The sequence below is a fragment of the Meles meles genome, chromosome 1 (genome assembly GCF_922984935.1).
Source record: "Meles meles chromosome 1, mMelMel3.1 paternal haplotype, whole genome shotgun sequence".
NCBI classification, from domain to species: domain Eukaryota; kingdom Metazoa; phylum Chordata; class Mammalia; order Carnivora; family Mustelidae; genus Meles; species Meles meles.
Genome location: NC_060066.1, coordinates 86,592,579 through 86,618,404, shown reverse-complemented (window position 1 = coordinate 86,618,404; position 25,826 = coordinate 86,592,579). Strand labels below are relative to the sequence as shown.

The 25,826-nt window shown below is 34.9% G+C and overlaps 1 protein-coding gene across 10 annotated transcripts in view; it reads left to right on the top strand.

Moving 5' to 3' along the window:
- Nucleotides 1–25,826, top strand: part of CSPP1 (centrosome and spindle pole associated protein 1) — a 171,673-nt gene that overhangs the window by 104,822 nt on the left and 41,025 nt on the right. For all 10 annotated transcript variants that reach the window (XM_046013000.1, XM_046013031.1, XM_046013022.1 and 7 more), the window contains 5 exons: nucleotides 7,344–7,473; nucleotides 9,318–9,465; nucleotides 18,843–18,995; nucleotides 21,873–21,985; nucleotides 25,323–25,472. In XM_046013000.1, coding sequence (XP_045868956.1) covers nucleotides 7,344–7,473; nucleotides 9,318–9,465; nucleotides 18,843–18,995; nucleotides 21,873–21,985; nucleotides 25,323–25,472 — 694 coding nt within the window. The remainder of the gene's footprint in view (nucleotides 1–7,343; nucleotides 7,474–9,317; nucleotides 9,466–18,842; nucleotides 18,996–21,872; nucleotides 21,986–25,322; nucleotides 25,473–25,826) is intronic.

The window sequence follows — 25,826 nt, the reverse complement described above, 5'->3', positions numbered from 1 at the left end:
CCTTCTTTTATGTTAAATATTTTTTCAAAGATTTTATTGATTGGTTGGTTGATTGATTAAGAGAGCATGTGCATGCACCTGCCAACCAGGGAAGGGGAGAGGGAATGGAAGAGAGAGAAGCAGACTCCCCACTGAGCACAGAGCCTGATGCTGATACAGGACATGTTAAAGAGTTAGATGCTGGGATGCCTGGGTGGCTCACTTAGTTGGATGTCTGTCTTAGCTTGGGTCATGATCCCAGGGTTCTGGGATTGAGTCCCACATCGGGGTCCTTACTCAGCTGGGAGGCTGTTTCTGCTTCTCCCTCTGCCTGTTGCTCCCCCTGCTTGTGTGCTCTCTCTCTTTCTTTCTGACAAATAGTTAAATAAAATCTTAACCACCTGAACCATCCAGTGCCCTTATATTAAATATTTTATAGCATTCCTTTTTAATTCTCTTTTAGTTATTATTTTTGTGGGCTGTTTTTTTTTTGTTACAGATTAAAATTACTGTGTTAATTAAAAAGAACTGAGTTTAGGTCAATATTAATTTAAAATAGTAAAAAGTTTTTTCTCCATTTTTCCTTCCCTTTTCCTTGATGTCATTGTTGTCACACAAATTACATTTTTATACACTTAAACTTGTCAACACAATTTTATAATTCTTTTTTTTCCTTTCTAGTTTCTTTGTGTATTTGTCTTTTAAGTTAGAGAGGAATACATACTAAAAACATATTTGTAATATCTTTTATCTTTGTGTATGTATAGTTACTGTTACTGATGTTATTTCTCCTTTGATTTCCTCTGTTATTTCTTTGCGTTTACTCTAGTTACTGTCAAGTGTCCCTTATTTCAATCTTATATGCTCCATTCAGTATTATAGGACATGTCTGTTAGTGATGACTTCTCTGAGTTTTTACTGAATGGCCTAATTAGCTTTTATATTCTAATTTTGCTTTTATTTTTGAAGGATAGTTTTCCTGGGTATGGAATTCTTAATTAAAATTCTTTTTCTGTCAGCATTTTGAATGTCATCTCATTGCCTTCTCATCTTCATGGTTTCTGATAAGCTGTTAATCTTACTGAAGATCCCTTATACATGATGAGTTGTTATTTTCTTGCTATCTTCAAGATTCTCTTTTTGTCTTTAGGCATTTTGACTATAATGTGTATACGTATGGATCTTTAAGTTTTCCTGCTTAGAATTTGATGAGCTATTGGATGTGCTGATTAATGTTTTTCATCAAATCTGGGAAATTTTCAGCTATTATTCAAACATTCTCTATGTCCCTTTCTTTGTCTCCTTTCTTTCTGAGATTCCTGTTATGTGTATATTGGTATTCTTGATGGTGTCCCCTGGGGTCTCTGAAATCCTGTTCATTTTTCTTCAACATTTTCCCTTCTGTTCCTTAGACTGGATAATCTCAAGTGTCTTATTTTCAGGTTCAGTGATTGTTTCTTCTGCCTGCTAAAATCTGCTGTTGAGACCCTCTAGTGAATATATCTTTTCAGTTTTTGTACTTACCAACTCTGTAATATTTTTTTTTAAATAATTTCTCTTTGTTGATATTATTTGATATAACATTGTTCTTCTCCTTTCCTTTAATTCTTTAGATATAGTTTTCTTTAGTTTTTCCAAGGTATTTGTAATACCTCATTTAAAGTCTTTGTCTAGCAAGTCCAACATGTGGGTTTCCTCAAGGACAGTTTGTATTGACTGATTTCTTTTTCCTGTTTATGGTATATACCTCCCTGTTCCTTTGCTAGTCTCATTTAAATTTTTTTGTTATTGAAAACTGGACATTTAAAAAGAATTGTGGCAACTGTAGAAACCTGATTTTCTCCTTTCCTAAGGCTTATTGTTGCTATTTGTCATTGTGGCTCTTTTTAAAGTAACTATTGTGAACTAATTCTATAAACTTTATATTCTTTGTCATATATGGCTACTGATGCCTCTTCTGGGCTAGCTTAATGGTTAGGTCATGACTGGGCAGAGATTTCCTTAAAGGGCTTAAATTCCCTTAAAAGACTTAAATCTCTAATACTCTTTGTTGAGTGTTTTGTGTTTGTGTTGGGGCATGTTCAGTACAATATTCCAGCAGTTTTCGTCTCTGCTTTAGCTTTAACTTCCTTCTAGCACAGAGCCTCAATACCAGCAGAAGTGAGAGATCAGGGTGTTCTCATAGTTTTCTGGATATCTGCTAACTCTGCATATGCATGTGGCTTTCTAGAGTCATAGGAATATGTTAGTTTTTCAAGCCCCTGTGGATATGTTTTTCCCTAATTTTTCTTTTGATTTTTTTTTGGTGGGGGGATTGGTCAGGCCTTTGCTTGCCCCAGTGGTTTTGCTGCCACAGATGACTGCAGTGTTGCACAATTGCTGCTGATTTTCTTTTCTTTCTTTCTTTTTTTTTTTTTTTGTAAAGATTTTATTTATTTATTTGACAGAGCGAGAGATCACAAGTAGGCAGAGAAGCAGGCAGAGAGAGAGGGGGAAGCAGGCTCCCCGCTGAGCAGAGAGCCCGATGTGGGGCTCGATCACAGGATCCTGAGATCATGACCTGAGCCTAAGGCAGAGGCTTAACCCACTGAGCCACCCAGGCGCCCCTGCCGATTGTTTTCTACAAACACTTCATGATAAGAATATTTATACTGAGCAAGCTCTAAGTATGCTTTAAATAAAAGCAGGCTTTTCCAGGGAGCTGCCAGATAGGTCAAAAGCTACATTTTCCTAGAAATTGGCTGTTGGGGGAGCTCCAAACTTGTTCTGCATTTCCAGTGGCAGTTCTGCTGGTTTTTACAGCTGCCATTTTTGGCAGGCTGTTGGATTTTAAGGTTTCAGTAGAGCTAGGCAGAAGTTGAATGGGAAGGGACAGATTCACATGCCATAAAGATTATTGTTCTTAATGAAAATTTTTCTTTTTTTCATTTTTTAAAACTCTTCTTGGATTGTTGCAAACCTTACATTAATTTTCAAAATTATAAAAAAGTTGATTTTGGCAATTTTAAACAGTGTTTTCAGTACTTACATGGAGTAACAGATTTTCAGAGATCCCTACTTTGCCATTGTGGAAGTGTTTTCCAGTTTCAGAACACTCATCTCCACAAGATCCCTCATACCTATTTACTGCTGGTTGTGAGTCCTGTCCCCAGTGTAGTTGTTTTTTAAGTTGTCTTTTTTTTTCTGTTATGTTTTTCTGAATGCCACATTACAAAGTATAAAATTGTGATATAATAATAGTTCAATAGTGGAATTACCTCCTTAATTTCTTACAAACTATTTCCTAATGTATTTATTTTTATTTCCAAGCACTTTAGCCTAATTAGAGGTGGAAGGAACCTGTGATTCTGTTAACTCTTTTGATGTGCACATGATCTGTCGTCTTTCCAGTGTTTTATTTCTTTAACACAACTTAATTCATAGGTAAAAATGTTATAGGAAAGGGGCTTGTAAGTCTGCCATTCAGTCCCCAAAACTATTCACTGATGGATGACTTGTCCTTAGAATTTTAATTGTTCAAATTGGATACACATTTACTAAAACAATAATTATCATAATAGCAGCAATTTCAGTTTATAGAGTAGTATATGCTACTGTCATGTCATTGTATGCATTTTATATTATATGTATCAATATTTTCAGCTGAAGAAATTGTAGCTCAGCTATATAAAGTGACTTCCCTAAGTCCTCCCTGAATAAGCAGTTAAGGTAGAAATCTAAAGTAGTTTTTTCTGGCTGCAAAGCCTTACCTCTTTGCCACACTTTAGGCAACTTATCAAAATTACATTGTAATGATTTGTGATAACAGAAGAGGTTATAATGATTTTGTAAACCAATGTTTGCCACCTGTACAAAGTACTGTCTTTTTGGTGAGCAAGGTCTTATTTAGGACCAAATTAAAGAACTTTAGAGCTGAAAAGGATGTTTGTGATTTCTTCACATGAGGTATGTAGGTTTCAGAGGGGCTATATAAATCAATTGAAATATTGTATGCATAATTTATGTGTGTGTATGATATATATATACATTCATACATATGTTTCTGCAATGAAAGTAGATTTTAATCAAATTCTCAAGTTCTCAAAATGTCACAGATTCCCTTCTCAAAATTAGGAGATACATTGATGGGCATCTGCGGCTATGTGAAGACCAAATTATCCCCTATAACTTTGACAGCGTCATCCACTTCTCCAGTTTTGATATTGGCATTGTCCTTAATAACCACTTTGTCACATTCTTTTCTTGCATGTCAATAAATTTGACTGTCGTCTCTCTGGTGCACTTCAAGGTCTGGATGATTTCTAAGTATTAAGAGCTCTGAATCACCAGAGAAAGATGGAAAAAAAGGAAGGAAGAGAGGAAGAGGAGTCTTCATTTGCTGAGGAATCACTGCTCCAACTTTACCCAACACTTAGAATCACCTTTGGCACAATTTCCATCCCAGGTCTCATAAGCCGGGCAGAGTTTTAGAGATTCTACTAGTCTTAAGTCATCACTATCATCAGTAAAATCTGTAATGTCTCTTTAAAAAAAAAAAAAAAGAAAAAAGTGTAATTTTATGTATTTTTTCTTCTATTTATTTTTTAAATGCTGATAAAATATTAAATTAATAGTTTTAGCAGCATTGCTGCATACATAATCATTATGTAGAAAGCAGTTTTAGGAAACGGCAGTTTCTTAAGAAGTTAAACATGCTTGGGGCACCTGGGTGGCTCAGTGGGTTAAGCTGCTGCCTTCGGCTCAGGTCATGATCTCAGGGTCCTGGGATCGAGCCCCACATCCGGTTCTCTGCTCTCTCTGCCTGCCTCTCTGCCTACTTGTGATCTCTCTCTCTGTCAAATAAATAAATAAAATCTTAAAAAAAAATAAAAAAGAAGTTAAACATGCTTATCAAACATCACTTGAATTATCCTCCTAGGTATATACTTAAATGAAATGTAAATATCTGTACACACAAAGACTTATATGTGAATGTTTGTAACAGTATTATTCATAATACTTCTAAGTATAAACAGTTCAAATGTCCATAAGTGGATAAATAAAATGCATTATATCCATATAACTGAAATACTGTTCAGCCATAAAAAAGAATGAATTATTTTTTAAAAATTTTTTATTTAAATTCGATTTAGTTAACATGTAGTGTATTACTAGTTTCGGGGGTAGAATTTAGTGATTCATCACTTGCATATAACACCCTAATGCTCATTGCATCAAGTAGCCTCCTTAATACCTATCACCTGTTTTTCCCATTTCCATACCCACATTCCCTCCAGCAACCCTCAGTTTATTTCCCAGGGTTAAGAGTCTCTTATGGTTTGCCTCGCTCTCTGTTTTCCTCTTATTTTGTTTTTCCTTCCCTTTTCCTAGTTCATCTGTTTTGTTTCATAAATTCCACATATGAGTGAGAGCATATGGTATTTGTCTTTCTCTGACTGATTTATTTTGCTTAGCATAATACCTAATACATAATACACACACACACACACACACACACACACACACGCCATGTTTCCTTCATCTATTCTTCTATCGATAGACATCTAGGCTCTTTCCATAGTTTGGCTGCTGTGGACATTGCTGCTATAAACATTAGGGTTCAGGTGCCCTTTTGGATCACTGTGTTTGCATCCTTTGTATAAATACCTAGCAGTGCAATTGCTGGGTCCTAGGGTAGTGCTATTTTTAACTTCTTGAGGAAACTTCATACTTTTTTCTGGAGTGGCCACACCAGTTTGCATTCCCACCAGCAGTGTAAGAGGGTTTCCTTTTCTCTACAATATCAGCAACATCTGATGTTTTCTGACTTGTTAATTTAACCATTCTGACTGGTGTGAGGTGGTATTGCCTTGTGGTTTTGATTTCTATTACTGTGCTGCTGAGTGATGTGGAGCATTTTTTTCATGAGTCTGTAGGCCATTTGTATATCTTCTTTGGAGAAGTGTCTGTTCATGTCTTCTGCCTGTTTCTTGACTGGATTTTTTGTTTTTTTGGGTGTTGAGTTTGGTAAGTTCTTTTAGATTTTGGAATTTGTAGCCAGTTTGTTTTGAGAGATTAGTCTTAAATGACCCCTCTCAACCTTTTTCCATTTGCACATGCAGAGCCCCCTTCCTCTTAAAAAGTCTAACAGGGATGCCTGGGTGGCTCACTGAGTTAAGCATCTGCCTTCGGTCAGGTCATAATCCCAGGGTACTGGGATCAAGTCCCACATGGGGCACCTTGCTCAGCAGGGAGCCTGCTTCTCCTTCTGCCTACTGCTCCCCCTTCTTGTGCGCTCTCTTTTCCCTCTCTCTCTAACAAGTAAATAGATAAAACTTTTAAAAAAAGAAAAAGTTTAACATCTTTTAGGAATGATTTGCTCTGGCTCTCCTCATCTTCCCTTTTCTTTAAAAAATTTTTTATAGAGGGAGGGAAGCAGAGAGGAAGAGGGAGAGAATCCTCAGCAGACTCCACAGGTCGCTCTGGGCTCAGTCTCATGACCCTGAGATCATGACGTGACCTGAAATCAAGAGTTGGACACTTAATCAACTGAGCCACCTAGCCACTCCATCCTCTTCTTTCCTTTTATCCTCTCATGATCCAGTGGGACAGTATACATAAACGTATCTGTTTATCCTGATGGAAGATTGTAAATAAATTGGATAAGTTAGATAAACAAAAGGAACTCATTATTTGAAATGAGGATATTTTTGGAGATGAGAAGCCTCTTGTAGTCTCTTTAATAATATAGTTTTATTATAAATCTAATACTTGAGTTTATCTTTTGTAATTCAGATTTTTAAATGTATTACTTTCTTCAAAGTGGCTGCATTCTTGTATTTAAGACAAATAGCACTTTTTTGCTTGAGATTTATGTAACCATAATATATTTTAAACTTTTCCTTTTTTGATTTTTTGCAGGCTTTTCAAAAATTTGAATATTATCTGGGACAGAATTTTTACTGTAATTTTATTTTATTTTTGAAGTGACTAAGAAGTTATTCCTTTATATTAGAGTACATTTATTAAATAAATTATTAGTTATGATATTGGGAGACTTCTATCATATTGTTATTTCTCTACATTCAGAAAAGTGCGTAAGTCATATATATACTGCTTGATGTATATCACCAAGTTTTTACCCCCATGTATCTGTCATGTGGGTCAAGAAATAGATCTAATAAATTTGGAAGTTCCATTACTTGTGAAACAGAGACAGTAGAGAGAGCTTAGTAAGGGGACATTTACTTAAGGATTTCCTCCTTGACCTCTGGGGAAACATTTTTCCATGTTTTTAAATCTGCTTAAACAGTATCCTGTTTCAAAGGAGAAATGTATTCTTGTTTTGTCATAGATGGATTAAAATTATTGTGTACTTGATATAGGAATGTGGTTGGACAGAATGAACTGAAAATTACAAGTGATCGAGCAATAAATTCAGGATTGTTTTTTGAAGATAAACCAAAGCCTTCAAAACAGTCACTTCAGTCTTACCAAGAAGCTTTGCAGCAACAGGTATTCATTCATTCATTTATTCATTGTATTCATTCATTGATTTATTCATTGTATTCATTCATTCATTTAATGTTGAACATTTTATGTGTTAGCTCAGTGATCCCTTAGAACTCAGCTTGGCAGAGGAGAAACAATACCATTCATTTATATTTCACTATGATAAATTTTGGTGCAGCTAGATTAGAATACTTCTGGAAGCACAGGATAAGAATAAATGCCTGGCAGCTAGTTAGGAGGGCTTCATGTGTTGTTGATACTTGAACTGCATGTTAAACAATGAATAAATTTTAAATTCCGGACATATTCAGGGAATGGAAATCGATGTGGGAGAGGGGCTGAAGTATTATGGTGTGCTGGATTGTGAAGGATTAACTAATAAGGAGTTTTCAGTTTTATCCTGTTACAGAGAGCCTAAGGGAGGAAAGTTTAAGCCAGAGAATGAAAAGAATAGTTGATGTGAATACCTTTGAGTTTTAGAGGGGTAGCTAGTTGTGATGTATATGATTGGGAAAAATGTGGCAGAGAAACCTTTTCTGGAGACTATTGAGGCAGTCCAGACAGGAGGTAAGGAGGCCCTGACTAGATAGGGAAGGTGGGAGGACATCTAGAAGACAACTCTGGGATTTACTGATAGGACTTAGATAGAGGGAATGAGAAAGAACAGGGGCTTGAAGATGATTCTGAATGTTGTAGTCTACATGAATAATGAAGCTATGAATATGAACTAAGAGAAAAAAGTAAAACATTTATAGGGAGGAGGATAGTGGGTTCTATTGTAGTTTGTAATATTTTAAGGAAGCTTGCTTAGAAGTAATTATATCAAATATACGGGGTTCTTGGGGGAGTATCCATATCTCTGAGAGGATTCTGGAACTCTTAGCGGGTATATGTCTGAAGTACTTCTCTATAAAATTCCACTTGGATTTTTTTCTAAAGCTCTTTTTGTTCAGATTTTATATGGGCAGCCTCCTTGAAAATGGATTTTTTTAAATGGTAAAATTACAACTTTATTTTTTGGATGGTAGGTTTCTACAATAAAAGATTGAATTTATATATGTTTTCAAATGAGCATATTAACACCACCACTGGCAAAACTACATTTCCTAACTCTAGAATTTTATTTCATGTATGTGATGACCTCTTAGCCTTGATGGGGTGGTTGCTTAAATTTTCCATGGATGTGGTTATGACTTGTGTGCGTGTGTGTGGGGGGGGGTTGTGATTTTAAGAGTAACTTTCCAAAACGTAGATACTTTTTCATTGCCTGTCCGTTCCTAGGCACCAGCCTGTGCTTATATTTGATGATGAAAAGACTGTTTTGTATGCTTTCATAAAGTTGTACTTAAAGTAGCCCAGAATTCTCCGAATAGCTTTGAACCTTCAACCTCTTGACTTTCGGGATTGGAGTTTGCCCAGGGTAGAGTAGGTCTGGTGAGATGTGGGGAGTAGTTTATGGCTAGTCAGGTCCCTTATCAGGATAGATGAAAAAGGGAAGTAGGGAGATCCTGTTGGTCCTCATGCAACTAGTGAGGTTTAAGAAGGAGTAGCTCGGGTAGAGGTTGGTGGGAAGGAAGAATTTGTTCAGTTACAGCTGGTATCAGTGGCTGGAAAGCACTCTAGTAGCAATGATATGAGGGACCAACAGCTATTTATTTTAGCCACGGAAGTGTTTTTAAATTGGGTATTCCATAGATTTGTGATTTCAAATTTTATAGTGAAGCAGATTGTAAAAAAAGAAAAAAATCCAGGTTTTTTCTCTAATAGGAAAAATAAAAACTAATATTAAAACTAAACCTTTTGTATCAGGATACTTGTTAATACTAATGTTTTTTAATATTACCAAGATTCGGGAAAGAGAAGAAAGAAGGAAGAGAGAACGTGAAGAAAAAGAAGAATATGAAGCTAAATTAGAAGCTGAAATGAGAAGTTACAACCCCTGGGGAAAAGGTGGAGGTGGTGCTCCTCTGAGAGATGCAAAAGGAAATCTGATAAGTACGTTATTTCCATTGATCTGTTGTTTTTAAAAGAAACTGAAATATTTTTAAATTTTTAAAAGAATGGTGGGGGGCGGGGGGTAGAAGAAGTGAGTATCAAAGCCTGTTAGGCAAGGTCTCTTTTTATATAGCTTAATGCAAAAGAGATATTTTGTAATACATATAATAACGGGCTAGAAAGTCTTTTTTTTTTTTTTTTTGGAGTACTATTCATTTAATTTTGTTACATGTTTTTTTATCCTCTAATAATAATAATTCATTTGCAGAGAAAAGCCCATGTTAGTTGACAGGTTTTTATCCAAACCAGTAGTTAGATTTAAAAAAAAAAATCCTGGTAAAAATAACAAAACTCTTATTAAATTTTTTTAAACTAGTAAGACATATTAAAATAAGTGATCTGAAATAGTTGTGGGGTGCAGTATTTCATAGATGTCATATACCTGCACAGTGCAAGGACTCCTGGAAAAATAAAGACCAGATCTCAGAAACTTTCTGGTAAGTTGCAGAAACATATTGATTTGTCTTTAAGTTATGTACTCTCAAAAATATTTGATCTAGAGGGGTGCTTGGGTCTCTTAGTTGGTTAAGCGTCTGACTCTTGATTTCAACTCAGGTCATGATTTTAGGGTTGTGAGATCGAGTCCCACCTTGGGCTCTGTTGTGGGTATGTAGCCTGCTTTAGATTCTTTCTCTCTCTCTCTCTCCCTCTTCCTGACCCCCACCCCCCAACTGTCACATACTCTCTCTCCCCCTCTTAAAAAAAAAGTTTGAGATAAAAACAACAATAGCCAGCTCTTTGGAAAAAAAAAAGGTCTTATACAACTTGTTATATATATTGGGATGGTCTCTGATTAACTTTTAGATCAGGATAAAAATAGACAAAGAAAGGTTTTTGAAAATTGTTTTATCAGAATAGAGAAATGAATAATAGAAACCCAGTAAATGGTAAAAATGTAGATTTCATTTTGTTCTTCAAGTATTACACATTATTATAGGGATAGTTGAGGGATGTAGTCAGAGTATTTTCTGGTTATCAAGTTATTAAGAGTTCTTAAATATTGGGGCGCCTGGGTGGCTCAGTTGGTTAAGCCGCTGCCTTCGGCTCAGGTCGTGATCCCAGGGTCCTGGAATTGAGTCCCGCATCGGGCTCTCTGCTCGGCAGGGAGCCTGCTTCCCTCTCATTCTCTAAATTCTCTCTAAATAAAATCTTTAAAAAAAAAAAAAGTTCTTAAATATTATGCTTTTGCTTTGTTAAGGGTGGCTTTTTAAAAAGATGTGTTTGAGACCCACTTAAATTACTAAGATACATCTTTTCTTCCCAAAGGATTTGTTCCTTTCCTATCTTCACCTCATACTTTGTTCATGGTTTTGAAGACTGGAACCCTTACTCTTTTTATAGATGAGGTGGTTTTAGATGATACATAGATAAAACATTTCTTATCTTAAAAAGTTAAATGTTGATTTGAATATATATTTTAAAAAACTGGTTTTTCATTGGATAGTGCTATAATATTTCTTTTTAAAGTACAGGTATTAATTAGCTCAGGCATTTAACAAAAAGTGCTTTAACAAACACCCCCTAATTATCAGAAGCTTGAGGCTGAAGGCTTAAGACTGTAAAACTTACTTCTCACTTATGTCTCATTTTTTTTTTTTTAAAGTATTTATTTATTTATTTATTTGACAGACAGAGATCACAAGCAGGCAGAGAGGCAGGTAGAGAGAGAGAGAGGAGGAAGCAGGCTCCCTGCTGAGCAGAGAGCTCAATGCGGAACTCCATCCCAGGACCCTGGGATCATGACCTGAGCTGAAGGCAGAGGCTTTAACCCACTGAGCCACCCAGGTGCCCCTCACTTATGTCTCATTCTGATGCTCTTTGAGTGGGTCTCCTCCAAGAGGTGACTCAGGAATTCAGGGCTCTTTTCTTGTATCATTCCTCCACTTTGAAATCCTTCACTTCTAGCAGCCAAACAGGGTTTAGTGCTCGGAGAATTAGTTGAGAATTTTGTGGGGGTTCTGGCCTAGAAGTGGAGGGAATATTGCTTTGTCTCTTTGCTCCAATATTCAGACCTAATTATAAGGAGACCTAATTATAGTGCCTAGGAAGAGGATATGAGAATGATAAGCATCTAGTCAAGTCTTTGCTGTAGTGAATTTAAATTGTGAATTGATAGAAACATAGTAGTTACTAGGAAGGAGGTACTTAAATGACTGAAACTTTGGTAAACACTGGAATAGAATAATTTCCTAGAACTTTCAAGCTTGCCTCTAAGATTATTTCCAGTTCACACAATACAATTATGTTGTTCTGTATGTGTTTAGTTGGTGGAAGGGAGTAGGATAAATGTGGATTATTGAATTATAAAATACTGTTTTAGAATTGTTTGACCTAATAGTAATGAAGCAGACTTTTCTGTGTTTCTCATTTTTAGCAGTAATGTTTACTTTGCTTATTTAATGCAACAGTCATGCCATGTGATAGAAAAGTATACTATTTTATCAAATACAGTGGAACTCTTTTTTAAATGGTATTTTCAAAGCAAGTAAACTCATCCCTTAAGGGTTATCTGTCTGTGACTTGATCTGTTTTGGAGAGGGAGGGAAGGGAGGGAATGTAATTTATCTGTTCTATTTGAAACATGTTGTAAAGATCTGTATTCTTGTTTACTTCATGTAATGACCAAGATTATGTAATTTCTGTACTTTCTGTTGGCCCACTTTAATTTGGCTGCTGACTTCTCTAGTTACTCCTGTTTTATCTTTGATCTTTTATTACAAAAAAATTAAGGAAATTTAATGTTTATCCTTAGTTCTTTGGGGAAGATGTCTATAAGGGGAAGTAGTTATTAATAAAATATTCAAATCTATTACCCAGATGACTAGAATAGCACCAACCTTTTTTTTTTTGGCACCAACCCTCCCTTTTAAAGTAAATATTTCTCATTTTTATTATTTGTGTGACACTTAAAAATCGGTTTCTCTTCTTAGCTCTTTTTTCATTAAAGTTCTTTTTTTTTAAGTTCCATAAAACAAACAAACTATATTCTAATGACTTTTAATGGGTGAATGAATAAACAAACTGTGGTACATTCATACCATGGGTTGCTACCTAGTAGTTAAAAAAATGAACTATTGATGCACATAACAACTTGAAAGACTCTTCTAAGAAATTACGCTAAGTGAAAGAAGCCCCTTTCTAAAGGTTATATGCATGTATATTCTTAAAATGATTTTAGGGATATTGATGTTCCAGGAATCTATCATATGTTAAAATTCTTAAAAACTACTCCATGGGGCGCCTGGGTAGCTCAGTGGGTTAAAGCCTCTGCCTTCGGCTCAGGTCATGATCTCAAGGTCCTGGGATCCAGCCCCACATCGGGCTCTCTGCTCCGCGGGGAGCCTGCTTCCTTCTCTCTCTCTGCCTGCCTCTCTGCCTAGTTGTGATTTCTCTCTGTCAAATAAATAAATTAAAAAAAAAAAACAACTACTCCAAAAAAATCAATAAAATTAAAAAATACTTAACCAATTTGAAAGATAGCAGAAGTATTTTAGTTCTAACTGATTAATAGTGAGATTAAATGTTTCTTCACATATATTTGATTTAGTATTTGTATTTCTTTTATGTATAGTGTTTGCCCCAGTTAGATTTATGTTTGTTTTTATGTTGATTATTGAGACACAATTTGCATTTGACACAATTCACCCTTTTTAAAGTGTATTATTCAGTGAGTTTTGACAACTGATTCCAGGAGCCACTGTCACAATCAAGATACAGAACATTTCCAATTTATCCAACCCTTGCCAACCTCTGATCTGCATTCTGACAAAATAGTTTTGCCTTTTGTGTCCCTTTTTCCTTAGTTTTAGTGGTTTATCCATGTTGTATATGTCTGTAGTTTACTTCTTTTTATTACTAAATAGGACTCTACTACCTGGAGGTACCGTGATTGTGTATCCTTTTACCAGTTGATGGGTATTTGGCTTGTTCACAGTTCAGGCTGTTATAAATAAAGCTGTTATAAACATTCACCTTCAGGTCTTTACGTGCACATAAAATTTCATCTTTCCTGGCTAAATGCATAGGAATGGAATTCCTGGGATGTATAGTAAGTAAGTGTATGTTTAACTTTGTAAGAAACTGCTAGATCATTTTCCAAAGTGGTTGTGCATTCTTACCAGCAAAGCACAAGATTTCTGGTTGCATTACATTCTCATCAGCCCTTGTATTTAGCCTTTCTGTTAAGTAGGTAGGACATCTCATTGTGGTTTAAAAAAAAAAAAAAAAAGCAAACAAACAAAAAAAAAGTTTTTATTTTGAAATAATTCAAGACTTAGAGAAGAGTTGCAAAGATATAGAGCGTATCCTTCACCTAGCTTCCCATGATGTTAACATCTTCAGTAATCTAGCACAGTGTTCTAAATGAGAAATTAAAATTTTAATTTAATGAGCTCTCATTTCCCATGAAATGTTTATCCCTTTAAAGTATACAATGCCTGGGTGGCTCAGTTGGCTGAGCATCTGTCTTCGGCCTGGGTCATAATCCCGGGGTCCTGAGATCGAGTCCCACATTGGGCTCCTTGCTTAGAGGGAGCCTGCTTCTCCCTCTGCCTGCTGCTCCCCCTGCTTGTACTCTCTCTCTCTCTCTGACAAATAAATAAGTAAAATATTTAAAAGAAAATAAAATATACAGTTTAGTAGTTTTTAGTATATTCACAGAGCTGTGCTACAATCACAAAGTCAATTTTAGAACATTTTGTACATTGAATTGCCTTGATATGCTTGTTGAAAATCAGTTGACCACAAAATTATTTATGGACCCTTTAATGTTCTGTTCCATTGATCTAGATGTCTATCATTATGCCCATATTATACTCTCTTGATTACTATAGCTTTGTAGTAAGTTTTGAAATTGAGAAATGTGAGTCTTCCAACTTTGTTCTTTTTTCTCAAGATTGTTTTGTCTACTTGACTTCCCTCCCTTCTATTTTCATATAAATTTTACTATCAGTTTGCCAGTCTCAACAAAAAAGTGTGGTAGGATTTTCACTGAGATTTCATTTACAAAAAGATCAATTTGGGACAGCCAGCATCTTAACTATATTGAGTCTTTTGATCCATGAATGTGGAATATTTATCTACTTATTACTCATAGTTAACATCTTTTAGCAGTATTTTGCAGTTTTCAGGTATTGTAATATATTAATTGTATCCATAAGTATTTCATGTATTTTAATGCTATTTTAAATGTTAAATAATACATTTAAAATTATCAGTAGTCATTTTTTCATTGCTCGTGTATAGAAGTATAGTTGATTTTTCTGTGTTCTTGCTTAATGCATTAGCTTTAGTAGTCTTTTTTTTTTGTAGTTTTTTTGGGATTTTTTAATGTAGGCAATCATGTTATTTGCAAACAGTTTCACTTCTTCCTTTCCATTGCCTTCCTTTCCCTACCTTTTAGTTATTTTGCTTATGTTTTGCACTTGTTTGGAACTCCAGTACAATGCCTAGAAATCATGAGAACAGATGGCCTTTTCTTGTCCGATTTTAGGTGGAAAGCATTCAGTCTTTTCACCATTCAGTGTAATGTTGGCTATAGGTTTTTCCATAGATTTTTTTCTTTAATCAGGTCTAGGACATTCTCTTCTATTCCTCCTCATACTTTTCACATGAATATGTGTTGAATTTTGTCAAGTGCTTTTCTACATCTTTTGAAGTGATAATTTCATCTTTCTTTATTGATACATGGTGAGTTACATTGACTAATTTTTTTTTTAAGATTTAATTTATTATTTATTTGACAGAGAGATAGCACAAGTAGGCAGAGCAGCAGGCAGCCGAAGTGGGAGAGAACCTCAGAGTCTCTGGTGAGCAGGGAGCCCGAAAGGGGGCTCAATCCCAGGACTCTGGGATCGTGACCTGAGCCTAAGGCAGATGCTCATCCAACTGAGCCTCCCAGGTGCCCCACACTGACTAATTTTTTAAACGTTGAGCTGCTCTTTCATCCTGGCATCAACATGAGTAGGGAAAAGTTTCCTGTTTTGTTGCTAGAATTTACCAGTGAAGCCATCTGGGCAGGGAATTTTCTTTTTCTTCCTTTTTTAAAAAAAAATCTTAAATAAATAAATAAATAAATAATGTTACAAATTTCCTTTTGAGTATGGCTTTAACTATAGCACACATTTTGATATGTGGTATTTTCATTTTCATTCAATTAACTTTTCTAATTTTGTGATTTTTCTTTGACCTATTATTTAGACCTGAGTTTTTAAAATTTCCATATATTTGGGTATTTTCCAAGTAACTTTCTGCTGATCACTTCTAGTATATGTTCTCTTTAGTCAGAGAATATACTTTTTGTTATTTTAATATTTTTAAGTTCATGAGATTTATAAGTCACCAGTTAGATTTTCATTTGCCTTAGAGACTGTGATCTTAAGTGTGTATATTTTAAGTTAATTTTGAAATATGTGTTATTAGTCAAATTAGAGTTGGAAATTTTCTTTAGCTCTCTGAATTGTAGAAGAGTTCGTATAATCAGTCATGATCGCTGAATAATCTTGGGTCTATAGAAATATTTTCAGACATTTTCTTAAAATGTTTTGGCATTTTCCATCAACCAACAGCTAACTCACACACACAAATTTTTTTTTTTTAAGATTTTATTTATTTATTTGGCAGACAGAGATCACAAGTAGGCAGAGAGGCAGGCAGAGAGAGAGACAAAGGAGGAAGCAGGCTCCCTGCTAAGCAGAGGGCCCGATGTGGGGCTCGATCCCAGGACCCTGAGATCATGACCTGAGCTGAAGGCAGAGGCTTTAACCCACTGAGCCACCCAGGCACCCCAGCTAACTCACAAAATTTATTTGATGGGGCACCTGAGTGGCTAGTCAGTTGATTGATTGAGTCTTGATTTTGGCTTAGATCATGATACCAGGATCGTGGGATTGGAGCATCATCATGGTATCAGGGTCATGGGATCAAACCCCATGGTGGGCTCTGTGCTCAGATAGGAGTCTCCTTCTCTCCTTCTCTCTTTCCCTCTGCTCCTCTCCCAGGTCATGCATGTGCATGTTTGCTGTCTGTCTCTCTAAAATAATTAAGTAAATCTTAAAAAATAAAAATTTAATTTCAAGTAGGCTTATAAAAGAAGATAATTAAATAAGGAGTGAAAAAGTTTCAAATATTGTTTACTGTAGCTATCACATGATTTAGTCCTGGTCTGATAAATTGTTCAGAGAGTAGGACTATTTTCCCATTTGTTAATCTGTAATATTTTCTTTTGTTATTCTCTTCTTTGTAGAATTATTCTATAATGCTAGCAATTTTATATTAAATGATATGGTATACATTTTAAATAAAGGCCATTTTTCAGTGGCATCTTTGCAGTTGACAAATTATACTCTTCGCCAAAGTGCCTTTTTTAATTCTGATTTTTAGCTGATTTTAAACCTTTTATTATTCAAACCACCTCACAGAAAGACAGATAAGGAGTGACTACTTGATTGATAGTGTTTTTCAATAAGTAACAATATGGAGTTGTCGTGATTGTTTAATCCTTAACTAATTAAGGCCTTAACTAATTATACATTCTGCTGACATCAGCTTCTTTTTACATAAATACGTTCACTTATTGGCATTGAGAGGACTGTGTATAATCACAACAGTGAAGTAAAACATGTTCATGTGTTTGTTTACTTTATCTCTTAATTTATGGTTTGTCTAAGTGAATATCAAAATGAGATTGCATTCCCTGAGCATTCGTTAACTTGGTAACAGCTCAGGTTATCATCTTAGAAGAAGTGAGCTTGATATACCATATTCTTCTAATAGAAAATGGAAGAATACTGTATGTATTATTTGTAGTGACTTCTCATTTATATGGAGTGCTCTTACGCTGTTCTAGTGAATATTGGATGATGAGATAGTGATCTCCTATTTGAGTTTTTTTATGTAATTTGGTGACTTTAGGGACCACAGCTGTTAGTTCATGACCTCAACTTTATCATCATCCTTCTGTTTTCATTTACCTTCCATATCCAGATAGATCCCAGGATTTGGTGATAATTGCAGGAGTACCTAGCTACTTTAGCCTTACCAATTCTTGGCAGTTCTTTTTGCAATCAGTTTCTCTGTGATTTCAGCTAGTCCCTAATTATCCCAGTTGTTTTGTGGAGAAGAACTATTTTTTATTTTGTTACAGCTTGTTTTTAAGATTGACTTGTTGTTTTAACTGATTCTTTGTGCTCAGATTTTTGTGATCTGTATATGGTATCTACTGCTTTGTGACAAATTATGCAACATGTAATGTTTTAATATAACAAATATTATCTTGGAGTTCTGTAAGTCAGTTTTTGAATGGGTTAGCTGGGTATTTCTATCTCAGCATCTTTCATGAGTTTGGGATCCAAAATGGCAGCTAGGGCTATAGTCATATGAAGGCTTGACTGGGACTGGAGAATTCATTTTCAATATGGCTCCTTCACATGGCTCAGAAAACCTCCCTTCCTTGTCATAGGGGCCTTTCCATAGGGTTCCATCAGTGCCATTATGATAGAGTAGCTGGCTTTCTTCAGAATAAGTGATCCAGTAGATCAAGCAAAGTGGAAACCATAATGTCTTTTATGAAGTTGTCTTGGAAGTCATATGCCATCATCCTGCAATATTTTATTCATAAGAAGTGAGTTACTAACTTTGGCTTATACTTAAAGGGAGGGGAATTGAACTCCATCTTTTTTTTTTTTTTCAGTAACATTGGAAGATAAAACAGCTTTATTTATAATTTCTGAATCAAGAGCTAATGTTATAGACATCTCTTAAAGTACAAAGTGAGATGGTAAACATTTTTTTCTGCCTCTTCCTCAGTAAAAGCATCGTATGTTCACTGCATGAGAGAAATAGTGACTCTTTCAAAACCATGTGGGATATGAACTCCATCTTTTAAGGGAAGACCATCAAAAGAGTTTATGGATATACTTTAAAACTCTGCAGTACATGATTATATTTTCTCATTACTAATACTAATGTGGTTGAATAAATTTCACTATGACTTATTTTGAATTGTTGCTGTTCTGTATTAAAGAGATGCCATCTTCTTAAGTAACATAGATATGAATATAGTTTTTATGAGTTGTCAAAGATTTACTGACATTCTTAAGCTCTCGACTGATTTTGAGTTTATTTTATAAGTTATTTTTTGAAAATTGTACAAGTTTTAATAATTATGTTTCTATTTTCAGGGCACCAAGACACCATTGATTTATTCCAACTCTGTCCTGTTGTTTTTTTCTCTGATTCTCTACTTTAAGAAAATGTATTAAGCATACTAATTACAAAAGTGTATGTGTTGAAATAAATGGCTTATTTTTCCCTCTCAGCTGATTTGAATAGGATGCACAGACAAAATATAGATGCCTACCATAACCCAGATGCAAGAACATATGAAGATAAAAGGGCTGTTGTATCTCTAGACCAAAATTTAGCCACCTCAAATGCTGAGAACCTAGAAGATTCTACAAATAAAAACTCAGGTTTTTAATCACATTCTATTTTTTTTGTTTGTTGACGTTTCTAAAGTTGTTCCGTAACATTTCTCTTCTCTTGCCTGACAAAGGTCATATTGTGATTTTGAGAACTTGGTTACACTGAGTCAAGATGCATAACACATTGTTCATGTTATTTATAATACCTTTTCTTAAATATTTTGACAAAAGTGAATAGGGAAATATACTTTGCTTCTTAATACTGTGTATTTCTTCTCAGCCTTATAACTTATGGATACTTTAGCTGCTGTTAACATTTTTATTTTGCTGGTGGGAAGACTTTCTTAAAATCAAATAGTCTCTTCACGCATAGACAAATAGTCTCTCTTGCTTCTTATACCCATAACTATTTGAATTAGTGAAAATGCATCAGATGTGATATGATATATTGTACAAATAAATTGCTTATTTTTATTATTTTTATTTTAGTTGTTAATTTTATTTTTTTCTTATTTTGTAATCATTTGCCTTCCCTTGTGAAACCACAAAGGACAAAGAAATGAAGTTTAATTTTTTTAAAAGTTTAATTCTGTATCTGGTCACATCTCCCTTTTTTAAGCAATATTTTTGATTTTTTATCGAACAACATCCTTTAATTGAAGGTTCTATAAATAGGAAATTATTCAGTACCTTTCTTTATGATTTGACAGGGAAAGTTGTCATCTTTCTTTATCAAGTTTATATGAAAATATGTTACATATTTTAAAAAGGAAATTTAAAAGATGTATCTATCACCTTGCACTGTATTTTGATGCCTGTAAAAGTAATCATTTATTTACTACAAATTCTATTTTTGTACTTCCACTAAAGTTTTGATTTTAGACTATTTACATTAGAAAGTCCTAAAATATTCCTGACTAATCATTTAGTCTTCAAATTTTTTTAAAAATTTTTAACCCATGACTGCCTGTCCAAACAGGCACATTAAATAGGCAGCTATGATTAGAATCACCAGCCTTTCATCTTTGATGGTAGCCCTAATCTCTGTGCTCTTTGAACATTTTAGGAGATGTGCTACTTGTGGTTTCCATGGACAGCTTGTACCACTGTTGGATCTCTAATTATGAGAAAGTGCTTTCTTACTTTAATCCACAATAGATTTTTACCTAGTGGATCCAGTCTTCATTTTTGGAGCACTAAAATTGAATTTTTAAATTTTTATGTAGTTAATAACTTGACTTCCACTCTTTGTATTAATTCATTGTGCAGTAAAAACACCTTTCATTTTATTGAAGGGAATTTTGACTTCTTTGGATACATCATTATTTTTCTCTTCGCTTCTTTCTTCTACCAGTCTGTATTGAGATCCCAGTTCTACATACTCCTTCTCTACCCTTTCTTCCACACCTGGTGTTTGTAGTTGTGCCTTCACTCAGAACTTTCTCTATCATGTTAATAATGATTTAGGCATCTAGCTCTGCTTATCAAGCAGAAACTTAACCTTGCTTATCAAACAAAAACACTGGAAAAAATCAAGTTTCTGTGACCCTTTCCCAAGAAAACACGCTGAATGCTTTCCCAAGAAAACAAGCTGAATGATTAAATATCACAGCAGAATTAACTGCCTATTGCCTTTCTGAACAATGCCAGGGTTTTGGTGCTGTGTATGTGTATATATGTATATGTGTGTTTACACATACACATACGCATGTGGCATTTAATATTTTAAAGGCCTTAGGGAACTTGAATATATCTTAAAATTGAATGTTATAATGTGTGCTTATGTTTTCTCTTCATTAGTCCTGTTTGAGGCCTTTCCTAAAGTTCATTTTTTTCTTTTACTTTATGGTTCTAGGATGAAGAACCATATTTATGAAGTCCATACTAATATGACTTAGTGTTTGCTTATTATGATACCTAGATACATTGGGTTAGAGCATGTGTTTCTCTATCATTTTATTTTCGTAATGTATTTATTTTTTAAAAAATCCTTATTTTTGAAAACTTAATTTTGTTTTGTTAATCCACCTTTTTTCTTTATAACATTTTAAGTATTGAGTTGACTTTCTGCTGATCTATTCAAGTAAGCATTAGTAAACTTAAGCACAAAGGCAAAATAGGCCTAAATGGCAGCTAAACTGCAAAGCATGAGTGAGAGAAAGAAATGCTTTAGATTGATGGTATCAGGACTAAGTAACTAAAAAATAATATAAAAAGTTATGCGAGGCTTTCCTGCATTTGAAGAGAGACTCCTGGGGTATAATTATTTTTCAGGTTGCCTTTATGAAATCATTTAATCCTTCCCCAGAGTATTATCCTATTTATAGGAACATATAGCATATTTTTATTGTTCATGTTATATCCCATTACTTTGAATTTTTTAAAAAAATTATTGCCGTGATAAAAGAATCATTCTAGTTTATAAAAATGTTTTCAGAGCTGGCTTTCTAATCTATTGTGAACCATAGATGGAAATACTTGAAATTACTGATTTGTCTTAGAACACAAAATTTTAAAATATATGTATATGTACAAGATTTTAATATATAATTAAGAATATTCTTAAGAAGAGGGTATTTACATAAGAATTAAAATGTACTTTTTTCTTATATAAATTTACTTTAAAGTCTTTGCTGTAGTTAAAGTTGTTTAGGCTATTATCTTTGTTTCCTTGCTGTCTTTCAGGTATAGACACAGTAGATTTTTCAACTATATTTTTGTTTCACCATTTTCCTTTCTTTCATTAGTTTTCAGCTGGTCTTCAGATTCTAATCTCAGCCTTCCTCTTCTGATTTTTGACCTCTCAACTTCTGTAGTTAGCCCATATATTCACAATATGGAATTAGTAGCAAAATTTATTTTTTAACCTTTATATTTTCTAACCATCGAGTAATGGTATGTTTTTTGCAAAATTTCTCCTTCAAGGTTATATGCAAACACAGAGCTCCCCTTTTGCTCGGGGAAATATATTTTGTGAGCCTCCAACTGAACTTCAGATTAAACAGCAAGAATTATACAAGAATTTTCTTCGTTTTCAGGTGAAGTGTTTATTTTATCATAGTTTCAAAGTTTTGTTAAAAAATTTTTAAAAGATTTTATTTATTTGACAGAGAGATCACAAGTAGGCAGAGAGACAGGCAGAGAGAGTGGGGAAAGCAGGCTCCCTGCTGAGCAGAGAGCCTGATGTGGGGCTCCATCGAGGGACTCTGAGATCATGACTTGAGCTGAGGGCAGAGGCTTAACCCTGTGAGCCACCCAGGCGCCACGTTTTGTTAGAATTTAATAAACTAAACTTGCAAAGATTTTATTCACAGGATAAAGAATAAATTCTAGGGGCGCCTGGGTGGCTCAGTGGATTAAGCCGCTGCCTTCGGCTCAGGTCATGATCTCAGGGTCCTGGGATCGAGCCCCGCATCGGGCTCTCTGCTCTGCAGGGAGCCTGCTTCCTCCTCTCTCTCTGCCTGCCTCTCTGCCTACTTGTGATCTCTCTGTCAATTAAATAAATAAAATCTTAAAAAAAAAAAGAATAAATTCTAAAATGTCTCCACAGTTATTTAAGATAATCTAATTTACATCAGATATAGGTAGTATTAAAATGATATTATTTCATTTATATCTGAAAAAGGAATATAGAGACATGTTAGGCATGCCAGTTGTCTTACTCCTTTCTAAACTTTATTAAATCATTAATTGTTAAAGAATGCTGACATTTCTAAAACTGAATGAAATAAAATATTCACTTATTAGGCATAGAATGAATATGCCTAGATGCTTAATGGGTTAGTAGAAAATCAGGTTTTTTTTCCAAATGATATATTCTTGACTCACTAGAGTTTGTAAATTATTAAAAATCAGATGTAATCACATTTTGCCATTGTGCCTCATTTATGTATGTAAGCAAATAGCATTTAAAAAATGGTAGAAATGCCCAAAGGAAGACACTTGAGTATCCAGGGTTTATTAAACAAACAGAATTATTGAATTACCCATACTGGGTCTGCTTTTGTGCTGAATACTAGGGGTGGAGCCTGAAGTGAAAGAGAAGGACTCCTAATTTTCTTCTCACCTCCATGCCCCTTAACATCCCATTATCAGATTCATCCTGTGGGCTGGGTGGTCTCCTTTTGATATGATTTCGCATGTTATCTCAAAAATTGGTAGTAACTTTTCTTTTCTACAGAAAATATCCAAATTCCTTAGTCCAATATCAAGGCTATCCAGTCTAATCCCAACCTCTTAAATTCTCCTTAAAAAGGTTCTACTTAAATATGTCAACTTTCTAATCCTAATTATTGTGGACTCTTCAATAAGGCAGTGATGTAATGGAAATGGGGTGACTGATCTGGCATTAGTGTTTAAGATGTATTTTTGAGGGATTTAAAAAATCGGAAGCAGGGGTATTTTACTAGAGTGGCAACAATGGAAATGGATGGAAAGAATTTTGTAAGAATCGGCAGAATGGATAGAGATAGTGAATGCAAGAGAGTGGCGTCAGAAGTCCCTACAAGGGGCACCTAGGTGGCTCAGGTCACTGATGGGTGGCTCAGGGGGTGCCTTCAGCTCAGGTCATGATCTCAAGGTCCTAGGATCCAGCCCAGCATCGGGCTGAGCAGGGAGCCTGCTCCCCCCCCGCCCCCCGCCCCCCGCCACCTGCTTCTCTGCCTACTTGTGATCTCTCTGTCTGTCAAAGAAATAAATAAAATCTTAAAAAAAAAAAAAAAAGTCCTACAGTATTGGCCACTCATATAGCTGCTGATTGAGGGTCAGAGAGTCACCTATAGAACTTGAAAGGCCCTGTTCTATACTGCCCATAATGACAGCAAGTCAAAATTATGTAACTCCTATTATACTTAACAAGTGTTAGCTTGGTTTAGGGTAGAATTAAGGGGGAAAAACAATCTTGAAATTATATAGCCTTTTATTATTTAGAAGGTACTTTTGCATGTAATATCTCATTAATCTTCAGGCTCACCGAGGAATGTATTATTATTTCTGGTTTATGACATGCAACTAAAATCCAGGTTAGGACGCTTACCCGTGGTGGCAGAGCCAGCAAATTGTGAGGCCAGTGCTTGAATCCAGGTCTCCTGACTTTAAGTATCATACCTGTATCATACGCATTTAAATTGGAGGGCTCTAAGAGTCTTTCCCTCTGGAAAATAGTAGTAGGGGAAGGTTTGGCTATGTTAGTTTTATACGAAGTTTAGCCTTCAGTTCTCTCAGCCCATAAATCCTCAGTGTACCTGTGAATGGATTGCTCTCGAATGGTGGCTTACATATTTTTCTTTTGGCAGCCCCTTAAAACTTTCCCTCACAAGCAAAATCTAACACAAAACTTTAAAATATCTAAATGGTATCTATTATTACTATCAACACTAAAGTGTCAGACAGGAAGTATCCCCAAACTTAAATGTCAAAAGAAATGTTATAAAATCTTCAAATCTGTGTACCAAGATGGCAAGATAAGCCTTAGCTCCATGTATGCATAAAAAAGTTATACTGTTAAAGTTAATGCAGCAGAGGTCTTTATGTGGTTAGAATTTGATGGGCAATGTACCATTTTTAATTACCGCTTTAGATATAATTAACTTTAGTCTTTTCAGCTGTAGGATAAAATTTGGTAAAATAGATGGAGGACCCTTGATGCACCTTTGTATTATACAGCTTGAAAACAGCTGACCTAGATGATAGATTTCCTCTTTCTGTTGAACTGCTGTGTAGCATTTTTTTTTTTTAAAGATTTTATTTATTTATTTATTTGACAGAGATCACAAGTAGGCAGAGAGGTAGGCAGAGAGAGGAAGGGAAGCAGGCTCCCTGCTGAGCAGAAAGCCCGATGCAGGGCTCAATCCCAGAACCCTGGGATCGTGATCCGAGCCGAAGGCAGAGGCTTTAACCCACTGAGCAACCCAGGCGCCCCTGCTGTGTAGCATTTTTATTAGAATGGCATTTCTGTGGATTTCTTCGGTGTGTGATCCATTTATGATTGTGACCCGTAATGGAGAAGTGACTTTGTAATTGTGAGTGTGTGTGTGTGTGTAAGTAAGAAGAAGAGGGAACTGAGTGTTAAATATGAGGTTTTGTTGTATGGATCATAAAACACTCCTTGGAGATATAGACATTACTAACTCTATTTACCAGATAACAAAACTGAGTAAGAATGTCTCCTTAAAGCTACTCAGTGAGTATTTGGTGGAGCTAGAATTTTACTCATAACATTACAATGTAGCCTCCCTAATAAAATATAGGAAACTGAAAAATTTAGGAACTTAAAAAGAGGGTATGAATGTTGAATTCATAGGATACTACAAAATATTACATGGTATTCTAACTTTCATTAGTTTCCCAAAGTAGTAACTAGGTTTAATTCTTTAGATTGAGGAAAAGAAACAAAGAGAGGAAGCGGAGCGAGAGAGACTCAGAATTGCAGAAGAAAAAGAAGAAAAACGGCTTGCAGAACAGAGAGCGCGAATTCAGCAAGAGTATGAAGAGGAACAGGAAAAGAAAAGGGAGAAAGAGGAAGAGGTGCATTTTTTTCCTACTTTTTCTACTTACCCTGAAAGTGAAATTTTTATTTTGTCTTGGAAAGGTATTCAGAGAAGAACAATCCTAGAGTACATTTAGAAAATTTCAGATCAGTATCCATTTATTGGATACTATTGTATTGAAGTAAAAACTAAGTTAAAAAAAGAGATAAGTGATGATTTTTTTAAGCCAAAAATTAGTTTAGGCTGACCAGGATGTTATAAAAGATGCCTAATACTTTATTGTTAAATAGACATCTTTTTGTTAAAAAACACTGTATCATCTGTGTCTTCAATTTTATCTCCTTATTTCAGACAAATAAGGCAGCAGGTATTTGAATGGACTATAGGATGT